Source organism: Hippocampus bargibanti, linkage group LG09, assembly GCF_051943395.1.
Source record: "Hippocampus bargibanti isolate YZ-2025 linkage group LG09, ASM5194339v1, whole genome shotgun sequence".
In the NCBI taxonomy this organism is placed as follows: Eukaryota; Metazoa; Chordata; class Actinopteri; order Syngnathiformes; family Syngnathidae; genus Hippocampus; species Hippocampus bargibanti.
In genome coordinates this window covers 22,237,577-22,258,742 of record NC_142742.1, presented here as the reverse complement: position 1 = coordinate 22,258,742, position 21,166 = coordinate 22,237,577, and the positions used below count along the sequence as shown (strand labels likewise).

At 41.6% G+C, this 21,166-nt stretch overlaps 1 protein-coding gene across 2 annotated transcripts in view; it reads left to right on the top strand.

The window, feature by feature from the left end:
- The window catches only part of gphna (gephyrin a), a 94,820-nt gene that overhangs the window by 54,054 nt on the left and 19,600 nt on the right, over positions 1–21,166 (top strand). For both annotated transcript variants that reach the window (XM_089005167.1, XM_089005166.1), the window contains 4 exons: positions 1,987–2,140; positions 2,219–2,340; positions 4,589–4,676; positions 4,791–4,864. In XM_089005167.1, the coding sequence (XP_088861293.1) occupies positions 1,987–2,140; positions 2,219–2,340; positions 4,589–4,676; positions 4,791–4,864 (438 nt within the window). The remainder of the gene's footprint in view (positions 1–1,986; positions 2,141–2,218; positions 2,341–4,588; positions 4,677–4,790; positions 4,865–21,166) is intronic.

Genomic DNA, 21,166 nt, shown 5'->3' with positions numbered 1-21,166 from the left:
TCTTTCCTTTTGACCACGGTGCAAATATGGAGCGGAGTGAAAACACACAACTAAAAATAAGGCCAGCGAAACTGAACTACATAAAAAGACAAATCTAAAATAATAAATTGCAATTAACATAAAACCAATGGCACTTGTGATTATTGTGGGTTATGGTGCAATAATCAGTTGCTGAGGCAGGGGCACAGTTTGTGCAGGAGGCAGGACTTTAGAGTAGGGGGAGTGCGGGCTGAACAGTTGAGCCTCCTGACCACCTGGTGGAATAAGCCTGCTGGTTCGAGCACAGGTGCTCCGCAGTCTCCTCCCAACGGGAGCAGGTCGGCAAGGCTATGAGCTGTGTGGTTGGGGTCCCATGCCATCTGAATGGCTTTGCGAGTCAGATGAGGGTTGTAAAAGTCCACGAGTGAGGGAAGAGAGACACCAATAATCTTCTCAGCTGCTCTCAAGATTTGCTCCAGACTCTTTCAGCAGGACACAGTGCAAGCGGTGATGCGGCTGGTCAAGATTATCTCAATGGGGAGCGGCAAACTCTCAACAATCTCCAGCGTGATCATCACATTAGTCCTGTCAGTTGTCTCATTGTTGCTTAATACGATGCAAACCTCCCCTTCGTGGTAGCATGGTGGTGAGAAACAAGCATCTAAGGAAGCACGTTGTGGCTGATGCTTGATTTTAATTCTGACATAGGACCAGCCTTGTTGCCTCTAGGAAGCTCGCCATTAACACAGACAACCTTCCATGTGCATTTGATGGCATGCAGTATCCTGTGTGTTGGATATTGTAGCATCAACCGTGGATGAAAATACAATGGTCAGCAAACTCGCATGCATTAACACCCAAACACATTTTTGTGCACGTGGTTGATATTGAACAAGCACTCCACTACCGTCATGCCTGAACTCGCATTGCGTATCCTGTTTCTGCTTGCTGCTGTGATCCTCTGAGATGTACATATGGTCCAATTTGACCATATGTATGTTGACCAATCGGGCGCCATCTTGGACATCATCATCATCTGCCGAGTAGGCAGCCGTCAGCAAGTGCTCTGATGAGCCTTGCTTTTTTTGTTGTTTTTGTGTTTTCTTTTGTCACTTTGTGTTGTTGTCGTGTGGACCGGTTACGGATTGTTTTACAGCATTTTTGACCACGACATTCATCAAGGAGGAGACTGTGCTGAGCGGTTGCGCCTTTTCGGCAGCATGGATATGCCAGTACTGTGTTGAATGGGAGGAATGTCGGTGCCATTCGACTGTCATCGTTGGACACCAAAGGGGCCATTGTGTTTTTTTGCGCCTGTAATGGGCAGCATCTTCACAGCCCCGCTTTGTTCAGTGGAAGGTCGGTGCTGCTGGACAGTCTGCGGCTGGAGCCCGCAATAAGAAGGAAGGAGTGTCAGCGCAGAGCGCCGATGCGTATATGGAACTGTCGCGGGATGGAATTGAAGCTGATTTATGTGGGACAGGAGATGTGAGGCAATCTCTTTTCGTCAATGGATGCTACAGCTGCGTGTTTGCTTTCAACATTTAGCTTGTAGTCGACGTGCACATTCCACCATGATGTCCCTGATCCACTGGTGAAGAGACGCTTTGATCCTCTCCTCTTTCATCTGGAACTGCTTTATGTAACAAAGAGGGTACAGAAAGTGCTTAAGAATGAATGTCTCTCTGTGTCTTTGTGTTGTCATGTTGTTTGTTATTTAGTTTTTTTTTGTTCTTTTGACTTCATGACGGCACCGCGAGAGTGGCTCCCTTTCCAGCAGCTCCTGTGTTTTGCTTGTCTACTTTCATTTCTTTTGTAACTTTGCTGCTGTGAAATGTAAATTTCTCCACTGCGAGACTAATAAAGGCAAATCCAATCCAATTTGTCAAGCAATCATGACCATTGTTGGTTATTAGTCAACTTTCAAAATAGTTGTAACATGCACAAACGCCTGACGCTTTTTTCGAACTCATCTGTATTTTAAGTCAACTGTTATTGTCTGTTCAGGCCTATAGGTCATGACATCAGACGAGGAGAGTGTGTGCTAGCCAAAGGGACACACATGGGTCCTTCAGAGATCGGACTGCTGGCTACAGTCGGGGTTACAGACGTCAACGTGCATAAGTTCCCAGTAGTGGCTGTCATGTCCACTGGTAATGAGGTGTGTGCACACAAATAATGACAAGATTATTCCCAATGTGTTCTCTGTTCATAAACACACTGTTTTATTGCATTGAAGCTGTTGAATCCAGAAGATGACCTCCATCCAGGAAAGATTAGAGACTCCAACCGGTCGACGCTGCTTGCGACCATCCAGGAACATGGATATCCAACCATAAACCTGGGCATTGTTGGAGACAAGTAAACATATTACAAACAAATTAAACTGTTTCCTGTCTCGGTGAAAGTTTATTCAAGGTTTTAATACTTCATTGACACATTCTGACCCTTTGAACTTTGTCCAAATCATAATTTCCAAATACAGTGATACCTCTGCTTACGAACGCTTTAGCTCACGAACTTTTCGCCTTACGAACATTAAATTCGCAAGAATATAATCTTGGCATACAAACTAGTTTTTGGCGGGCGAACCAAACCACACAGCCCCACGCTGGCTGACGGAGTAGTTTTCGGCGGATGAACACCAAGCCACACGGTCGAACAACGCCACGGCGGCTGGCGGACTAGTTTTCCACACCCCCTTTGAGTGCAGACAAGGTTTGTTATTGAGTGGAGTACTTTTGCTATTATGGGACCAAAAAAGACCGCACCACAGGCTAGTGTTAAGTCGAAGACGACACAAAAGAAAATTACGGTCGAGCAGAAGAAGGAGATCATCGAAAAACACAATCGAGGTGTGCTTTTGTGTGACTTAGATTCCCTGTACCTATATGCTAAGTCGACCATTGCTACGCGTTGCTAACTGTGTTGTCTAAGCAACGGTCTCAGGCAATAAAAGAGGTTGAAAAACTTCTTTTGATTTGGATTAACGAAAAGCAGCTAGCAGGAGACATTGTGAGTGAGGGTATTATTGCAGAGAAAGCACAGCAACTTCACTTGGATATCATCAAGGGGCACCTACATCAATTACCATCACAAAGGTAAATAAAACGACCTGATTATACAGTTCAGCATTTTTGGGCATTCATCAAGGAGGAGACTGCTGAGCGGTTGCGCCTTTTCGGCAGGATGAATATGCCAGTACTGTTTTTGAATGGGAGGAATGTCGGTGCCATTCGACTGTCATTGCTGGACAGCTCTGGGGCCATTGTGCTTTTTTTGCGCCTGTGATGGGCAGCATCTTCACAGCCCCGCTTTGTTCAGCGGAAAGGTCGGTGCTGTTGGATAGTCTGCGGCCGGATGGATGCATGGCTTGAGGAGTGATAAGAAGGAGCGTCAGCACAGAGCGCCGATGCGTATGTGGAACTATCGCGGCTTGGAATTGAAGCTGATTCACGTAGGACAGGAGATGTGAGACAATCTCTTCATCAATGGATGCTGCAGCTGCGTGTTTGCTTTCAACATTTAGCTTGTAGTCGACATGCACATTCCACCGTGATGTCCCTGATCCACTGGTGAAGAGACGCTTTGATCATCTCCTATTTCATCTGGAACTGCTTCTTGTCACAATAAGGGTACAGAAAGTGCTGAGGAAATGAATGACTCTGTGTCTTTGTCTTTTCATGTTATTTGTTATTTAGTTTTTTCTTTGTTCTTTTGACTTCAAGACGGCGCCGTGGGAGTGGCTGCCTTTCCAGCAGCTCCTGTATGTTGTTTTTCTACTTTCATTCCTTTCATAACTTTGCTGCTGTGAAATGTACATTTCTCCACTGCGAGACTAATAAAGGGAAATCCAATCCAATACAGTTTATTTCTTTAATTACAATACAATAGCACATTTATTATACATAAAATAGGTATATTTTGTGTAGTTTTAAGGCTTATTTAGTCGAAAATTATGTATTATGGGGACCTGGAAACAGATTATTCTCATTTTAATAGTTTTTTTATGGGAAATAAATGTTTGGCAGACGAACTTTTCACCTTAGACACACTTTCTGGGAACCAATTAAGTTCGTAAGATGCGGTATCACTGTACTGTACTAAGAAATTCAGAAAATAAAATATAATCTTTATAATTTTTAATGAAATATTATAGTGAAGTCATTTTACACACACACATTTTAATGACACTGTATTAGAGTATCATTTATCCATCCATCCATTTTCCGTACCGCTTATTCCTCATTAGGGTCGCGGGGGGTGCTGGAGCCAATCCCAGCTGTCTTCGGGGACGAGGCGGGGGACACCCTGAATTGGTTGCCAGCCAATCGCAGGGCACACAAGGACAAACAACAGTCACTCTCACACTCACACCTAGGGACAATTTGGAGTCTTCAATCTGCCTGCCATGCATGTTTTTGGAATGTGGGAGGAAACCGGAGGACCCGGAGAAAACCCACATGTATCATCCACATCATTCCAAATGTGTCTCTTGTTTGAAATCGAACAGATTTCTCTGAACACTTGATCAGGTTTATTCCTTTGTCTTTGCAATATGCGGATTCATTCGTCACCCCAGAGTGATATTTCATTCCTGTATGCACAGCCCTGATGACCTGCTCTCAGCTCTTCATGAGGGAATCAGTCGTGCTGATGTGATAATCACCTCAGGGGGCGTCTCCATGGGAGAGAAGGTAAGATCCACATTCTGACCAATCCATGCGGTATTATCCAGTTTTGGTCATCTGACAAAATCTGATAAGTTAAATTGGCACAGTCTGAGGAATATAATTTTTGTGTCCAATCAGGACTTCTTGAAGCAGGTGCTGGACATTGACCTCCATGCTCAGATTCATTTTGGACGTGTGTTCATGAAACCAGGGTGAGTAGGTCAAGGATTATGTCATTTTTTATTTCTTTACCGTTCACCTAAGTTTAGTTACATTTCACTCTTAATGATAATCGAGGTATTGTTTTACTTGTTTATTTTGTTGTTTCTTTGTATTTTGATCAAGTGTATGAATACCACAAATCACATGAATAAGAATAAGAATAATAAGAATATTAAGAATTACAATAATAATAATAAGAATAAGAATAATACATTTTATTTCAAGCACCTTTCAACTCTCTCAATGACAATTGACAGTCACAGACAAACATAGATACAATAATAAATACAATACAATTATAAATAGAAACGAGAGATAAAGCTACAAAGAAAATGCAATTTTACATAGGTAAATTTTGAGATGGGATTTGAAGGTGGGAATAGAATCAATGTTAAAAATGTTGGGAGGAAGTGAGTTCCAGAGTTTACTCTGGTGAAACCGGCTTCTGTCGATCGAGCAACACAGCTAAACGTGGGTAGCATCGCCAATAATGTCAAGTCGCCAATAAAAATTTGGCACCCAAATCTTAAAGGACAAACGACCCCCTCCGGACAAGTTGTTTCCATAATTAGTAAAATCACTTCAAATGGCTTCAAATGACTTCAACCGAGCGTATTTTACAAAGATTCCACCGCATATAGCTATATTTTACATTTTAAGACTCGCACTGTATATTCAGGAAGTCTTGTTTTCGAGTTGGTGACGATTCCTGACGTGACGTCACGTCTGGTACGCCCCTGACCGAGAAAGCGATACGCAATGCATTTTGGGTACTTTGTTAGGTCTGAAAACTTCGTGTTGATCCGTGTTGATGGCAAAATTAGAAGGAAAACACATAAATAATGTGATGGTGAATCGTTGTGTGTTGCACCATGACTACTACATGAAACGAGTTGACACAAATTCCCAGCAGACAAATCAGCCCATTTCCAATGGAGCTTGGGCGCCATCTTGTGCATTTTCTTGGCGCTACATTGGAGTCCAGATGGCTTGTTCTGAAGAGGAAAGCATAAATGTTTGCAATCGATTAAAGAAGTCCTTCTATGGAAGGACTTCTTTAATCGATTGCAAACATTTATGCTTTCCTCTTCAGAACTATTTGAATCATATTCATAACAGGATGAGTAACAAGAAAGCATCTTCTCCGAATCTGAAGCCATTGTTTTGATTCTAGAGCAAGGCAAGACGTCTTGGCGTGACGTCACGTATAAGGGAGCGCGCCACTGTGAAACTGAAATTTTCTGAGATCATTTTGAAGTAGTTTTGGGACACTTTACATCATTTTTATTGGTGTTTTTCATTTGACTAAAAATATCACGAACACGCAGCGGCTCCCCTCTCTCCTATTGTTGGAATCTTATTCTTGTATCTCTTCTGGTTCGGAGTTCAACTGAGTTTTATGAGGAAATACCAGCGGGGACCATAGATAGTGAACAGAAAAGACTACTTAGTTCTCGTAAACAATAGAAGAACATCTCTAGTCGGAGCGGGAAGCCAAGAGCGCAAAGCCCGCCCCTTCAACCTAGTCACACAGCAGTGATGACATCATCTCGACCAAGCCTATCAGCAATCGGAAGGGGTTGGGAGAACATTAGACTGAAAATGAATACTTGTTACACTCTACATACGCAACAAGTTAGCTAATAAGCTACATACATCCATATAGACTAAACGAAACATGAAATAACATAGGATGTTTACGGATGTGTATAAAACACTATCAATTATGTTTGTAAAAGTCAAGTGCCTTGCATGCTGGGTCCGAGAGGACAGTAATTTCATTTGTGCTGTGTGCCATGCATATTAGCATATTTGACAATAAAGCTGAGTTTGACTTTGATCAGCCTGTGTGTTTTGGCTATTTTAGATGCTATAAAACGTTTTTCTGATGTCAGTTAGGAAACAAAAAAATTGTGTCGGTTGTCCTTTAGTGAAGCAAATGTCATCATGGATCATCGAATAATATTTGGAATCCAAATGTAATTGTCAGTTCGGTGATCTATTTCTTTTAGTAGGAGAATGCTTCTCCTTTTTTACATTCATGCACCAAAACAAGTAATGTCACAGTCACTAAGGTGTTAAACTCTCCTCTTTTTACATGCGAGTATGGGGTGCACCTCCCACGAATTGAGAGTGACAAGTTGGCATTTAAAAGAAACATTTTCATTGAAATGGCTTGCATGTTATAATCATCAATGTAATGTTTTGGTCATTTCATGTAGTGTCCTATAATGCACGCTTCATGAAGCATTAAAAAAACTATGATTTCCTCTTCAGAACGATTTAAATGATAGTCATAACTGGATGAGTAACAAGAAAGCATCTTCTCCGAATCTGAAGCCATTGTTTCGATTCTAGAGCAAGGCACGACGTACTGGCGTGATGTCACGACAAGGGGGCGGGACCTTCCGAAACTGAAACTTTCTGAGATAATTTTGAAGTAGTTTTGGGACACTCAGTCATTTTTATTGGTGTTTTGCATTTGACTAAAAATATTAGTGTGCATGTTTTAGGTATTTTAGTTGCTATAAAACGTTTTTATGATGTCAGTGAGGAAACAAAAAATGGTGTTGGTTGTCCTTTAAAGTTGATAACAGTGACTGTTGCTTTTGAAAGTAGGTCCTCCCTGTTGTTCACACACAGCCAATTAACAACATAATGCCAATCCATCATTTGACAAAATAACACGACATAGTCCATCAAAGGAAAAATGTACTGTGATTAAAATTGTACATGGAGTGCACCGTCAATATAATCTCCATCATATGGTGTCTAGCCAAAAAGCTTTGCATACACTCACATTTCACATCAGCGTATTTGCCAGGCTATAGAACTGGACACTGCTTGCAGCAATTTTTACCCCAAACGCTCCTTAAAGTTTTAATTTAGCATTTAAAATGGGTGCTCAAAACCAGAATTCCACTTCACATTGTGGCTGGGTTAACATTAGATTGGATTGGATTAGCCTGTATTAGTCTCACAGTGGAGAAATTTACATTTCACAGCATCAAAGTTATGAAAGTAAGAGGAAAGGAAGAAGTAGCAAAACAAATAAAGGCGATGCTGTAAAGGCAGTCACTCTCGCGGCGCCATATTGAAGTCAAAACAACAGCAACAAAAAAATAAATGAGAAATAATGTGACACAACACATAAGACACAGACCGTCATTCAATCGTAAGCACTTTCTCCACCCTCTGTTGCATGAAGTAGTTCTAGATGAAAGAGGAGAGGATCAAAGCATCCTTTTCACCAGTGATCAAAGACGTCATGGTGAACTGCTTAACAGTCTCCTCCTTGATGAATGTTGTGGGCAAAAATGCTGAAAAACAATCCACATCCAGTCAACACGACATACAACAACACAAAGGAGAACACAAAACAAGACAAAAACAACAACAAAAAGCAAGGCTCATGAGAGCACTTGCTGACGGCTGCCTACTCGGGTGCCATCTTGGACTTCGGCAATCCAATCCAAATGCCTCGCAACCTTCTTTTTCTTGGTTCATTGAATTATTTCTCCTACCTAAAAAATCTCATCTCATCTCATCTCATTTTCCGTACCGCTTATTCCTCATTAGGGTCGCGGGGGTTGCTGGAGCCTATCTCAGCTGTCTTCGGGCACGAGGCGGGGGACACCCTGAATTGGTTGCCAGCCAATCGCAGGGCACACAAAGACATACAACAGTCACTCTCACACTCACACCTAGGGACAATTTTTGGAGTGGTCAATCTGCCTGCCATGCATATTTTTGGAGTGTGGGAGGAAACCGGAGGACCCGGAGAAAACCCACGCGGGTCCGGGGAGAACATGCAAACTCCACACAGGGAGGTCGGACCGGGACGCGAACCGGCGACCTCTGCACTGTGAAGCCGGTGTGCTAACCACTCGACTACCGGGCCGCCCTACCTAAAAAATGTAACTAAAAAATTACGTTATAGACAGCATCTCATTCCGGCTCCCTCGCCACTTGTAGCTCTTTGAGGTATACTGCCATCTACTGTGCAGGAAGTGCAAAGCCTTTCAATCTTTCGTTGCAGGAAGCAATGATGCTCTTATTCAATTCAGGCGTGGAATCACTTAAAGTTTTCTCAAACTCATGATAAAAAGTTAGTGGACACCAGGGCAGACAACTCTGAAAAATTCCCTGCCCGGCCATTAAGTTGCCTGCCTGGCCATAAAGTTGCTGCCCCATTTTTCACAACTTGAAACACAATAAGACGACTAATCGCAAAAAAAAAAAAAATATTGTTGCGAAGTATAAAGAATATTTTTTTTAATTAAAGGAAAACCAACACCATTTTTTTGTTTCCTAACTGACATCAGAAAAACGTTTTATAGCATCGAAAATACCCAAAACACACAGGCTGATATTTTTAGTCAGATGCAAAACACCAATAAAAATGAATTAGTGTCCCAAAACTACTTCAAAATGACCTGGAAATGGCGAGTTTCAGAATGTCCCGCCCCCTTGTTCGTGACGTCACGCCAGGACGTCTTGCCTTGCTCTAGAATCAAAACAAAGGCTTCAGATTCGGAGAATATGCTGTCTTGTTACTTATGCAGTTATGGATATGATTCAAATAGTTCTGAAGAGGAAAGCAGAAATGTTTGCAATCGATTAAAGAAGTCCTTCTGTATAATTTTGAGGCGTCTGGACTCCAATGTAGCCCCCAGAAAATGCACAAGATGGCGCACAAGCTCCGTTGGAAATGGGCTGATTTGTCTTCTGGTAATTTGTGTCAACTAGTATCAATGAGTAGTCTTTGTGCAACACACAACGATTCACCATCGCGTTATTTATGTTTTACTTCGAATTTCGCCATCAACACGGATAAACACGAAGTTTTGAGACCAAACAAAATACCCAAAATGCATTGTATGTCGCTTTCTCTGACGGGCGTTCCTGACGTGACGTCACATCAGGAATCGTCACCAACTCAAAAACAAGACTTCCTGAATATTCAGCGTGAGTCTGAAAACGTAAAATATAGCTATATGCGGTGTAATTTTTGTAAAATACGCTCAGTAGAAGTCATTTGAAGTGATTTTACAAATTATGGACACAACTTCTCCGGAGGCGTCGGTTGTCCTTTAAAGGACAACCGACACCACTTTTTGTTCCCTAACTGACATCAGAAAAACGTTTTATCGCATCTAAAATACCCAAAACACGCAGGATGGTATTTTTAGTCAAATGCAAAACACCAATAAAAATGACTTACAGTGTCTAAAAACTACTTCAAATTGAACCCGGAAGTAGCCAGTTTCAGAAGGTCCCGCCCCCTTGTCATGCCAAGACATCTTGCCTTGCTTGAGAATCAAAACAATGGCTTCAGATTCGGACAAGATGGTTTCTTGTTCCTCATCCAGTTATGAATATGATTCAAATAGTTCTGAAGAGGAAAGCATCCATGCTTGCAATCGATTAAAGAATTTCTTCCGTATCATTTTGAGGCATCTGGAATAAAATGTAGCACCCAAAAAACTCGAAAGATGGCGACAAAGCTCCGTGGAAACGGGCTGATTTGTCTCCTGGGAATTTTTCTCAGTGAATATCAAATACAGTGAGACCTCAACTTACGAACGCCTTATAATACAAACTTCATCATACGCCTTATAATAAGCACTATTTTCAGAATACACACCCACCACGGCCGTTCCATCAGGCACACGACCTTCAGATCTGACCTGAGTGATCTTCGGCGGAAGCACACGACCGAACAGCGCTCCAACCGGCGCTACTTTCCACACCCCCTCTCATTGAATGCACACGTCAATCGCCTACTTGGAGCTTTTTGCTGATAATTTTACTATTATGGGACCGGAAAATAAACACCACAGGCTCGTGTTCAGCCTCAGTTCAAATCTGGTGCATTACTATGAATGCATTGAAGAAACAACCGGCCGTACACGTCTACTCTGCTCTATTTATTTGTCATCCAAAACTTGCGTTCAGGTTCGAGAATATCGCTTCGTATGACTCTGGCCAGACATGGGCAAACTACGGCTCGCGGGCCACATACGGCCCGTTAGGCTTTTTAATCCGGCCCGCCGAATTTGCCCAAAGTATAGTAAAAACAGCGTCTGAAACTGACAAAAAGTTAGCGGACAACAGGGCAGAAAACTGAAAAGTTGCCTGCCCCATTTTTCACAACTTGAAGCACAATGAGACAACAAATCACATTAAAAAACATTGTCACAAAGTATAAAGTTTTTTTTAAAATCAAGAATGTACCTACTACAAATGCTACCGTGCTTAATTTACGGTAAATGTGCATGGCTGTAGATTTTGCTGCAGTAGTGGATTGTCATTGTGGTGCACAATGCAACGTTTGCATTGCTTCCTACGAGCCACTAAGCCCCTTTCATAAGTCTCACGTACACTTTACAGTCACGGTTTAATGTAAATTTACGTTTTGTAGTGTCACATGTGTTGGTAGCTTCTTTTGAATCTTTCTTCTGGGCTGAGGTTCTGTGCATCTATTTTGGAAAATGACATGCAATTGCACGACTTTATAACGCTTGCGAAAGTCCGGAAGAGAGAAGCAGGCTTCTGATTGGCTGCCGTGCCGAGTATGCAAATTTCAACTGCAGGTAGCCTACGTCTGTGTGCTCGGCGATGGTACACATGTATTGTTTGCGCGTGAAGGCGAGGGCGTCAGTGGAGAGTTTGTTGAGCGCGGGTCAGGACAAACCATCTATGATTTGGCGGAATTTAACACAAGTCGGATTGGACATATTGAGCTTGAATATTTCATTGTGTAATAATTTGTTTTGAATGTTGAAAGTGATTCCATAAAAACAGACCCAATCTTGATAAATTACAGTGCATATGTTATTTTAATCAATTTCCATTTCCTCCTCCAAGTATCTGCGAAATAGTATGTAAACGCCATATTCCTTGAGACAAATTTATGAACTAATCAGGGATATTTTTCACATTTGAAAGACAGTTAATAAATTGGGTTGTAGTGTTCTTACTGTGCTATGAGGTTTGTACACACTACATTTAAAGGACAACCGGCACCTTTTTTTTTTTGTTTCCCACTGACATCAGAAAAATGTTTTCTCGTGTCTAAAATACCCAAATCAGGCAGGCTGATATTTTTAGTTAAATGAAAAACACCAATAAAAATGACTTCAAAATGAATCCGGAAATGCTCAGTTTCAGAAGGTCCCACCCCCACGCCAAGATGTCTTGCCTTGCTCGAGAATCAAAACAATGGCTTCAGATTCTGAGAATATGCTTTCTCTTTACTCATCCAGTTATGAATATGATTCAAATATTTCTGAAGAGGAAAGCATAAATGTTTGCAATTGATTCAAGGAGTCCTCCCATATCAATTCGAGCCGTCAATGACAGCAATGGGGCACCCAGAAAATGCAGAAGATTGCGCCCAAGCTCCGTTGGAAATGGGCTGATGTGTCTGCTAGGAATTTGTGTCAATTAGTATCAAATAGACTTTACAGTCACGGTTTAATGTAAATTTACGTTTTGTAGTGTCACATATGTTGGTAGCTTCTTTTGAATCTTTCTTCTGGGCTGAGGTTCTGTGCATCTATTTTGGAAAATGACATGCAATTGCACGACTTTATAACGCTTGCGAAAGTCCGGAAGAGAGAAGCAGGCTTCTGATTGGCTGCCGTGCCGAGTATGCAAATTTCAACTGCAGGTAGCCTACGTCTGTGTGCTCGGCGATGGTACACATGTATTGTTTGCGCGTGAAGGCGAGGGCGTCAGTGGAGAGTTTGTTGAGCGCGGGTCAGGACAAACCATCTATGATTTGGCGGAATTTAACACAAGTAGGATTGGACATATTGAGCTTGAATATTTCATTGTGTAATAATATGTTTTGAATGTTGAAAGTGATTTTTCACATAAAAACATGAGAAAACCCAATCTTGATAAATCACAGTGCATATGTTATTTTAATCAATTTCCATTTCCTCCTCCAAGTATCTGCGAAATATTATGTAAACGCCATATTCCTTGAGACAAATTTATGAACTAATCAGGGATATTTTTCACATTTGAAAGACAGTTAATAAATTGGGTTGTAGTGTTCTTATTGTGCTATGAGGTTTGTACACACTACATTTAAAGGACAACCGGCACCTTTTTTTTTTTGTTTCCCACTGACATCAGAAAAATGTTTTCTAGCATCTAAAATACCCAAATCAGGCAGGCTGATATTTTTAGTTAAATGAAAAACACCAATAAAAATGACTTCAAAATGAATCCGGAAATGCTCAGTTTCAGAAGGTCCCACCCCCACGCCAAGATGTCTTGCCTTGCTCAAGAATCAAAACAATGGCTTCAGATTCTGAGAATATGCTTTCTCTTTACTCATCCAGTTATGAATATGATTCAAATATTTCTGAAGAGGAAAGCATAAATGTTTGCAATTGATTCAAGGAGTCCTCCCATATCAATTCGAGCCGTCAATGACAGCAATGGGGCACCCAGAAAATGCAGAAGATTGCGCCTAAGCTCCGTTGGAAATGGGCTGATTTGTCAGCTGGGAATTTGTGTCAGCGAATATCAAATAGTTGTCTTGGTGCAACACACAACGATTCACCATGGCGTTGTTTATGTGTTTTCCTTCTAATTTCGCCATCAACAGGGATCAATCAACACGAAGTTTTCAGACCAAACAAAGTACCCAAAATGCATTGTGTGTCGCTTTCTCGGTCAGGGGCGGTCCAAACGTGACGTCACATGGGGATCGTCTTCAACTCGAAAACAAGACTTCATGAATATTCAGCGCAAGTCTTGAAACTTAAACTATAGCTATATGCTGTGGAATCTTTGTAAAATATGCTCAGTCGAAGTCATTTGAAGTGATTTTATAAATTATGGACATAACTTGTCCGGTGGCGTCGGTTGTCCTTTAATGCTTTAGTTTTAGTATTTCCGGCCCAAACACTCCCTCCAAATGCTCCTGGCCCGGCCCCTCTGTCAAATTTTAGAACCCAATGCGGCCTGCGAGTCAAAAAGTTTGCCCACCCCTGCTCTAGGCTGTTTGGAAAGCATTGTCTAACTGAATGAGCAGGGACAAACACTTGTTGCTACACTGAACGCGCCGTGCCCCTGTCAAGATGCGATAGAAGTGATGGTGATTGGCTAAAGCAGGGGTGCTCACACTTTTTCAGCACACGAGCTACTTATAAAAACTACCAAGTCAAAATGATATAACGACGACAAAAATGCAACACATAATTATTTTCAAATGTTTTAAGGATTCTTTGTATGTACAATGTATGTTGATGTGCCTTCCATAACTGAATAAGCCAATATTGCACAACACACATAATAACTACATATACATAACATAATAAATAACTATTAACATTTTTTTGTAATTACCTGAGTTTACTTTGATGACTTGCACTGAATTGAATCAGCCAGGGATGCATAGTCCGGACAGTAGCTGCTGACAGCCAGCCTCAAGCACATTTCCAAATGTTCATCATTCATGGTGGAACGGTATTTGGACTTAATGATTTTCATGTAGGAAAAGGCTGACTCACATAAATAAGTGGAGCCGAATAATGCAGTCAAGGAGGTAGCACATTTCCTCATGTTGGGGTACTTTTCCTGTGTGAGTAAGTTACAGAACTGTCCATGAGCCCTGGACCTCATCAGTGAGAACACTCACAATCTCCGATGTCTTTCTACATTTGCTGGGTTAAATCCTCAGCCATGGCTTCACAGCGCCGTGTAACTGTATGTCTTGACAGCTGCAGAACTTTGATTGAAGATAATATCTCGGCCTTATTTTTAAAGTCTCTGAATAAGGAGTCAGCTGCTTCAACGAATGCTTCTTTTATCATCTCTCAGTCTTGGAAGGACTTATTGTTTTTAACGATGGCGTGACTCACCCGGAACGATGCTTCGGTGGCGGCTTTCGCTTTTGAAGTATGTTGAGTGAAAAATGACTGCTGTCCGGACAACTGGGATTTTAGTTCGTCCACCGTTCTCTTTCTCAGCTGGCTTTTCGGCGGGAAGACAATGTCGTATTTTCCATGAACAGTCCGAAAATGTCACTTCGGAACAGTCCGAAAATGTCACATTTTCCCATTCCGTATGAAAGTAATATGTTTTGCCCCATTACTTGGTCCTGCTTTCTCACTCATTTTGATCACCATATGTTTTAGCAAGGGCTTAAAATATGAGGTAATTCGCTAGTTTGTAAATTTTGCTGCATCTAGCGCCGTTGTTTACGCATGCACGGCGACCTAAAGGTAAAAATTCAGTTCTGAATGGTTGCCCTGTATGTCAATCAAGTGACGGGACGTTTGATAGGCTGACAAATGTTTTTTTACTGTCACGCTGCGATCGATCAGTACTACCTCCGCGATCAACCAGTAGATCGCGATCGACGTAATGAGCACACCTGGGCTAAAGGGTAGAGTCATGTGTCATGGTAAACCAATCAGAGCTAGTGTTTTCACACACACCGGAACAGTGTGTCAATAGTCACGCTAAATTGTCACGTGCGAGTTGACAGCTCTGGTGTGGCCGCCGCTTGCGACACTTCAATTTCATTTCATTTCAACGAGTCACTGTCACCTCACCAGTGACATGATTACGACGAAAGTGCATCACTATATCCAAATCCAACAGTTTGCTTTGCACGAGGTCATTGTTAGACGCGAGTGTGCCATTTTATTCGCCCCGCCCGCCTTCTTTTGTCGCGTTTTATTCCGCGTCCGTGGAATCATCGGACTTGTGCCTTTTGTTGTCATAAAATCTCTGCCAGCACCTACGGGACTCGAAGTGAATGCAGATGACATCGAGGAGCTTGTTGCTGACCATAATGAGGTCCTCAACACAGAGAATTTGATTTGCCTTCAAGAGGACAAGCAGAAGCAGGCCATTCAACAGTTGATGTGCAGGCTTTTATTGAACAGTTCCATCCAGAAAGGCTATGAGAATCATCAACATGATGAATGATAATGTGATGCCTCAGTTTCGTAAGACCTTACAAGTCAGAAAGCAACAGGTGTCAATTAAGAGCCATCAATGACCATCACAAATGTAAATAAAGTGACTTTATTATACAGTGCAGTGTATTTCGTTCATTACAATACAATAGCACATTTATTATACATAGGATAAGGTAGGGTGTGTGTAGTTTTAAGGCTTATTTAGTTGAAAAGTATATTTTATGGAAACCCAGGAACGGATTATTCCCATTTTAATGGTTTCCTATGGGATTTTTTTTAAGATACACACTTTTCTCCTTACACACTCTGTCTCTGAACCAATTAAGTTCGTAAGTTGAGGTCTCACTGTAGTTGTTCGGTGCAACACACAGCAAATCACCATCGCTTTATTTATGAGTTTTCCTTCCAATTTCCCCATCAACACGAAGTTTTCAGCCCAAACAAGGTACCGCAAAATGCATTGACGTGACGAAAGGACTGCTACAGTGTTTCCTTTCTCGAGTCAGGGGCGTTCCTTCCGTGATGTGAGGTCAGGACTCGTCAGCAACTCAAAAACAAGACTTCCGGGAATATTCAGCGCGAGTCTTAAAACGTAACATATAGCTATATGTAGTGGAATCTTCGTGAAAAACGCTCAGTAGAAGTCATTTGAAGCGATTTTACAACTTCTGGACACAACTTGTCCGGGGGCTTTAAGGAAGTACCTACCACAAATGCTCCCTTGCTTAATTTATGGTAAATATCCCTCGCTGAAGATTTATCTCCAGTTGTCGTTTGTCGTCATGGTGCACAATGCAATGTTTGCGTTGTTTGCTAGAAGCCACGCGGACTCCTCTTTCGAAGCGCCTTTCAAAACTTTCAAGTACATTCACAGTCATGGTGTAGTCCGAATCACGAAACAGGCTTCTGATTGGCTGCCGTGCCGAGTATGCAAATTTCCAAACGAACGTTCATTTGGCAATTTGCTTACTCGGCACAGCAGCCAATGAGAAGCCTTTTTCGTGCTTCGGACTATACCGTGACTGTAAAGTGTACTTGAGAGTTTTCAATGGCCCTTAGAAAGAGGAGTCCACCTCTCTTGTAGCAATTTGCTTGTAGCTTTTGCTTTATTGAACAAAACAAACGTTTGATTTGAATTTTTATTTATTTATTTATTTTTTTTCCTTGAAGAAGTTGTCGGCCACCCGGGCCGAGACGTTTTGGAAGTTGTACGCCCGACGTAAAAGTTGTATGCCCCGGGCCTCCGGGCAGATGTTATTTCAAACACTGCTTTAACAACAAACTACAACCCTTAAAGGACAACCGATGTCACTTTTCTGTTTCCTAACTGACATCAGAAAAACGTTTTATAGCATCTAAAACACGCAGTATGATATTTTTCGTCAAATGCAAAACACCAATAAAAATGACTTAAAGTGTCAAAAAAGTACTTCAATTTGAAACCGGAAGTGGCCCGTTTCAGAAGGTCCCGACCCCATGTTCGCGGTGTCACGGCAAGACGTCTTGCCTTGCTCGAGAATCAAAACAATGGCTTCAGATTCGGAGAATATGCTTTCTTGTTACTCATCCAGTTATGAATATGATTCAAATAGTTCTGAAGAAGAAAGCATACATGTTTGCAATTGATTAAAGAATTTATTCCGTGTCATTTTGAGGCATCAGGGTTGGGAAATGTCGCACCCCAAAAAGGCAGAAAATGGCGACAAAGCCGTGTAAGGAATTAATCAGCCCATTTCCACAGGCTGATTAATTCCTTAAATTTGGCTTTGTCGCCCTCCTCTGCCTCTTTTTGGTCCTACATGACGTTTTCAGACCAAAGTTCAGTGGAACCTCGGTTTTCGAACGACTCACAGTTCGAACAAATCGGAGTCTGAACAAAATATTCGAGAAATTCTTGCTTCGTAGTTCGAACAACAATCGGATTGCGAACGCCGGTACGACGCGTGAGTGCGTACGCGAGGGTGGGATGCTGAGCGGCGTACGGGTGTATCGCTCTCTTCGTGACCAACTCTTGTCGCTTGCGGACGTGCTGCGTTTTGCTCTCGCGTTTAATATAGGTGTACGAAGAGTTTTAGCCCCTAATCATACCTCCAAAGAAAGTAAGTGCTGCTACAAGTGAAAAAGAAAAGTAGTGTGTACAACTATTGCATTTAAGAAATAAATAATTGCAAAATATGAAGAAGGTGTGTGAGTGTCTGATCTGGCTAGGGCAGGGGTGCTCACACTTTTTTCAGCAAGGGAGCTACTTTTGAAATGCCCAAGTCAAAATTATCTACTCATTATATTTATTGAGAAATATAGTGAAGATTATTGCAATTTATGTTGATGTATATCCGCATATGTTGCACAACACAACATAATTATGTCAATTGTTTGCCATCACCTGAGTTCACTCTGATAACTGGCAGATGAGACAACCGCACTTGAAAATGTCATCGTGAAAAAAAGTCATCCTCTCATTCCGTATGAAAGTGAACGTTTTTTTCTTCTTACTTGGTCCAGCTCTTCCACTTTTTTATACTCTATCTTACGTTTAAGGGGAAAAATCGAGCGAAAAATTAGGATGTAACTAACAACATCCTTGTTCACTTTGCAACGAAGGGCCGTTGTTTGAGCTCGCAGTGAGTCTCTCAATGAGGTGTCATTTGATTGGTTCTCCGGTGTATCAATCAAATAAAGGGATGGCTGATTGGCTAATTTGTGTTGTAAAGGGTGGTTAGAGTCAAAAAGTAAATATTGGTCAGTGTGCGTAGCCTTCCTAAAGACTTCTGTTTTTAGCGCTCTGTCCTCTTTTATAATTACTTTACAATCTAAGAAGGCTAGTTGGTTCTCTTTAATGTCCTCACTAGTAAATTTAATGTTGATGTCTACAGAGTTGAGGTGATCTGTGAAGGGTTGAATTTCTTGTTTTTTAATTATGACAAAAAGTATCGTCCACATATCTAAACCAGTGTCTAGGTTTTGTCCCCGGGAAGGATGTGAGGACCTGTTTCTCCATCTCTTCCATGTACAGATTAGCCACTATGGGTGAAACTGGTGAGCCCATAACACAACCATGAATTTGTTTCTAAAATTTCTCCCGAAATTGAAAATACGTAGTATTAAGGCAGATTTCCAATAATTTGCAGATGTGATCCGGTTTAAGTTTGGTTCTTTCATGCAGAGAAACGTCCGCGAGCAGTCTCGTCCTCACCGCTGAGACCACTGCTGGGGTTAGGACAGATGTAAAGAGAGAAGTCACATCGTATGATGCCAAAGTTTCCTCAGGTTTCAATATGAGGTCTTTGATCCTCTCTACAAACCCTGTGGTGTTCTCTACTTGATATTCTGTGTTACCAACCAACGGAGCTAAGATAGTTTTTAGATATTTGGCTACATTGTATGTAGAGGAGTCATCATACGAACCACCCTTTACAACACAAATTAGAAGTTATCACAACCCTACAGCATAGGGCTAAACTAATACCAACTAGCATTGAAGGTAGAGAAAAGGAGTCAAAACATATCAGGCGAGCACTCACTAACTGTGGGTACCCTCAGTGGTCATTCAACAAATGTCAGAAAGAAAGAATAGGGAATGAAACCAATAATTCTCAAGATACAAAAAGGAGAGGAGTAGCAGTACCTTACATTGCAGGAGTTTCTGAAAAATTACAAAGACTCCTTTGGCAACACAAAATTCCTACTTATTTCAAACCGATAAACACGTTAAGGCAAAAATTAGTGCATCCAAAAGATAGGCTACCCAATTAAATGAAAAACAAAGTAATGTAGTTTATTCAATACATTGTAAGACTGAAAATTGTAAAGAGCAGTACATTGGGGAGACTCAACAAATTCTCAAAAAAAGACTTTATCAACATCGCAGGGATAATACAAGTGGGCCTCAATCGGCAGTACATTTGCACCTAAAAGCTAGCAACCACTCATTTGACGACAATGAGGTTAAAATATTAGCGAAAGAACATAGTTTGAAAGGGGGGTAAAAGAAGCGATTCTTATAAAACAACAAAATGCTTCATTAAACCGGTCTGGTGGGTTGAGGTTCAATTTGGATCGTTCATACAATAGCCTGCTTAGGCAAAACAGGTTAGGCAACATTCGTAATGCTGATGAGGTGATACCGGTGGGAGTGGCGGAAATGGGCCAGCCGCCAGTCAGGAATGTAGGAACAATCAGTGGGGCCACAGGGAGTGGTCCTCTGCTCCCCCCAACCTGAGAGTAGGGACCTATCATAGCTGTGTCCGGCGCCGCCATGGCTGGACATTAGGGATATATAAATAGGGCCTATACGACCAGTCAGACTTTAGTTCGCTGACGAAGCCTCTTGGATAGGAGGCGAAACGTCCGAAACCTTCAAATTTGTACAGATGACGGCTGAAGAAACCTTCTCATCCATGAACCACTCCTGTACGACTTAGAGCTTACACAGACGTATTATTTGTAATGGGAAAAATGGTTTCGGTGTTCGAACAAATCACTTTTCGAACAGGGTTCTGGAACGGATTATGGTCGAGAACCGAGGTATCACTGTACAGCAAAATGCATTGACGTGATTTAAGGACTGCTCCAATGTGTCCTTTTTTCGGTCAGGGGGGGTTCCTTCAGTGACGTTGGGTGAGGACTCGTCACCAACTCAAAAACAAGACTTCCGGAATGTTCAGTACGAGTCTTAAAACGTAAAATATAGCTATATGCGGTGGAATCTTTGTAAAATGCGCTCAGTAGAAGTCATTTGAAGCCATTTTACAAATTATGGCCACAACTTATAGGAGACGTCGGTTGCCCTTTAAGGTTGACAGTGCTCACACTTTTTTCAGCAAGGGAGCTACTTTTGAAATGCCCAAGTCAAAATTATCTACTCATTATATTTATTGAGAAATATAGTGAAGATTATTGCAATTTATGTTGATGTATATCCGCATATGTTGCACAACACAACATAATTATGTCAATTGTTTGCCATCACCTGAGTTCACTCTGATAACTGGCAGATGAGACAACCGCACTTGAAAATGTCATCGTGAAAAAAAGTCATCCTCTCATTCCGTATGAAAGTGAACGTTTTTTTCTTCTTACTTGGTCCAGCTCTTCCACTTTTTTATACTCTATCTTACGTTTAAGGGGAAAAATCGAGCGAAAAATTAGGATGTAACTAACGACATCCTTGTTCACTTTGCAACGAAGGGCCGTTGTTTGAGCTCGCAGTGAGTCTCTCAATGAGGTGTCATTTGATTGGTTCTCCGGTATATCAATCAAATAAAGGGATGGCTGATTGGCTAATTTGTGTTGTAAAGGGTGGTTAGAGTCAAAAAGTAAATATTGGTCAGTGTGCGTAGC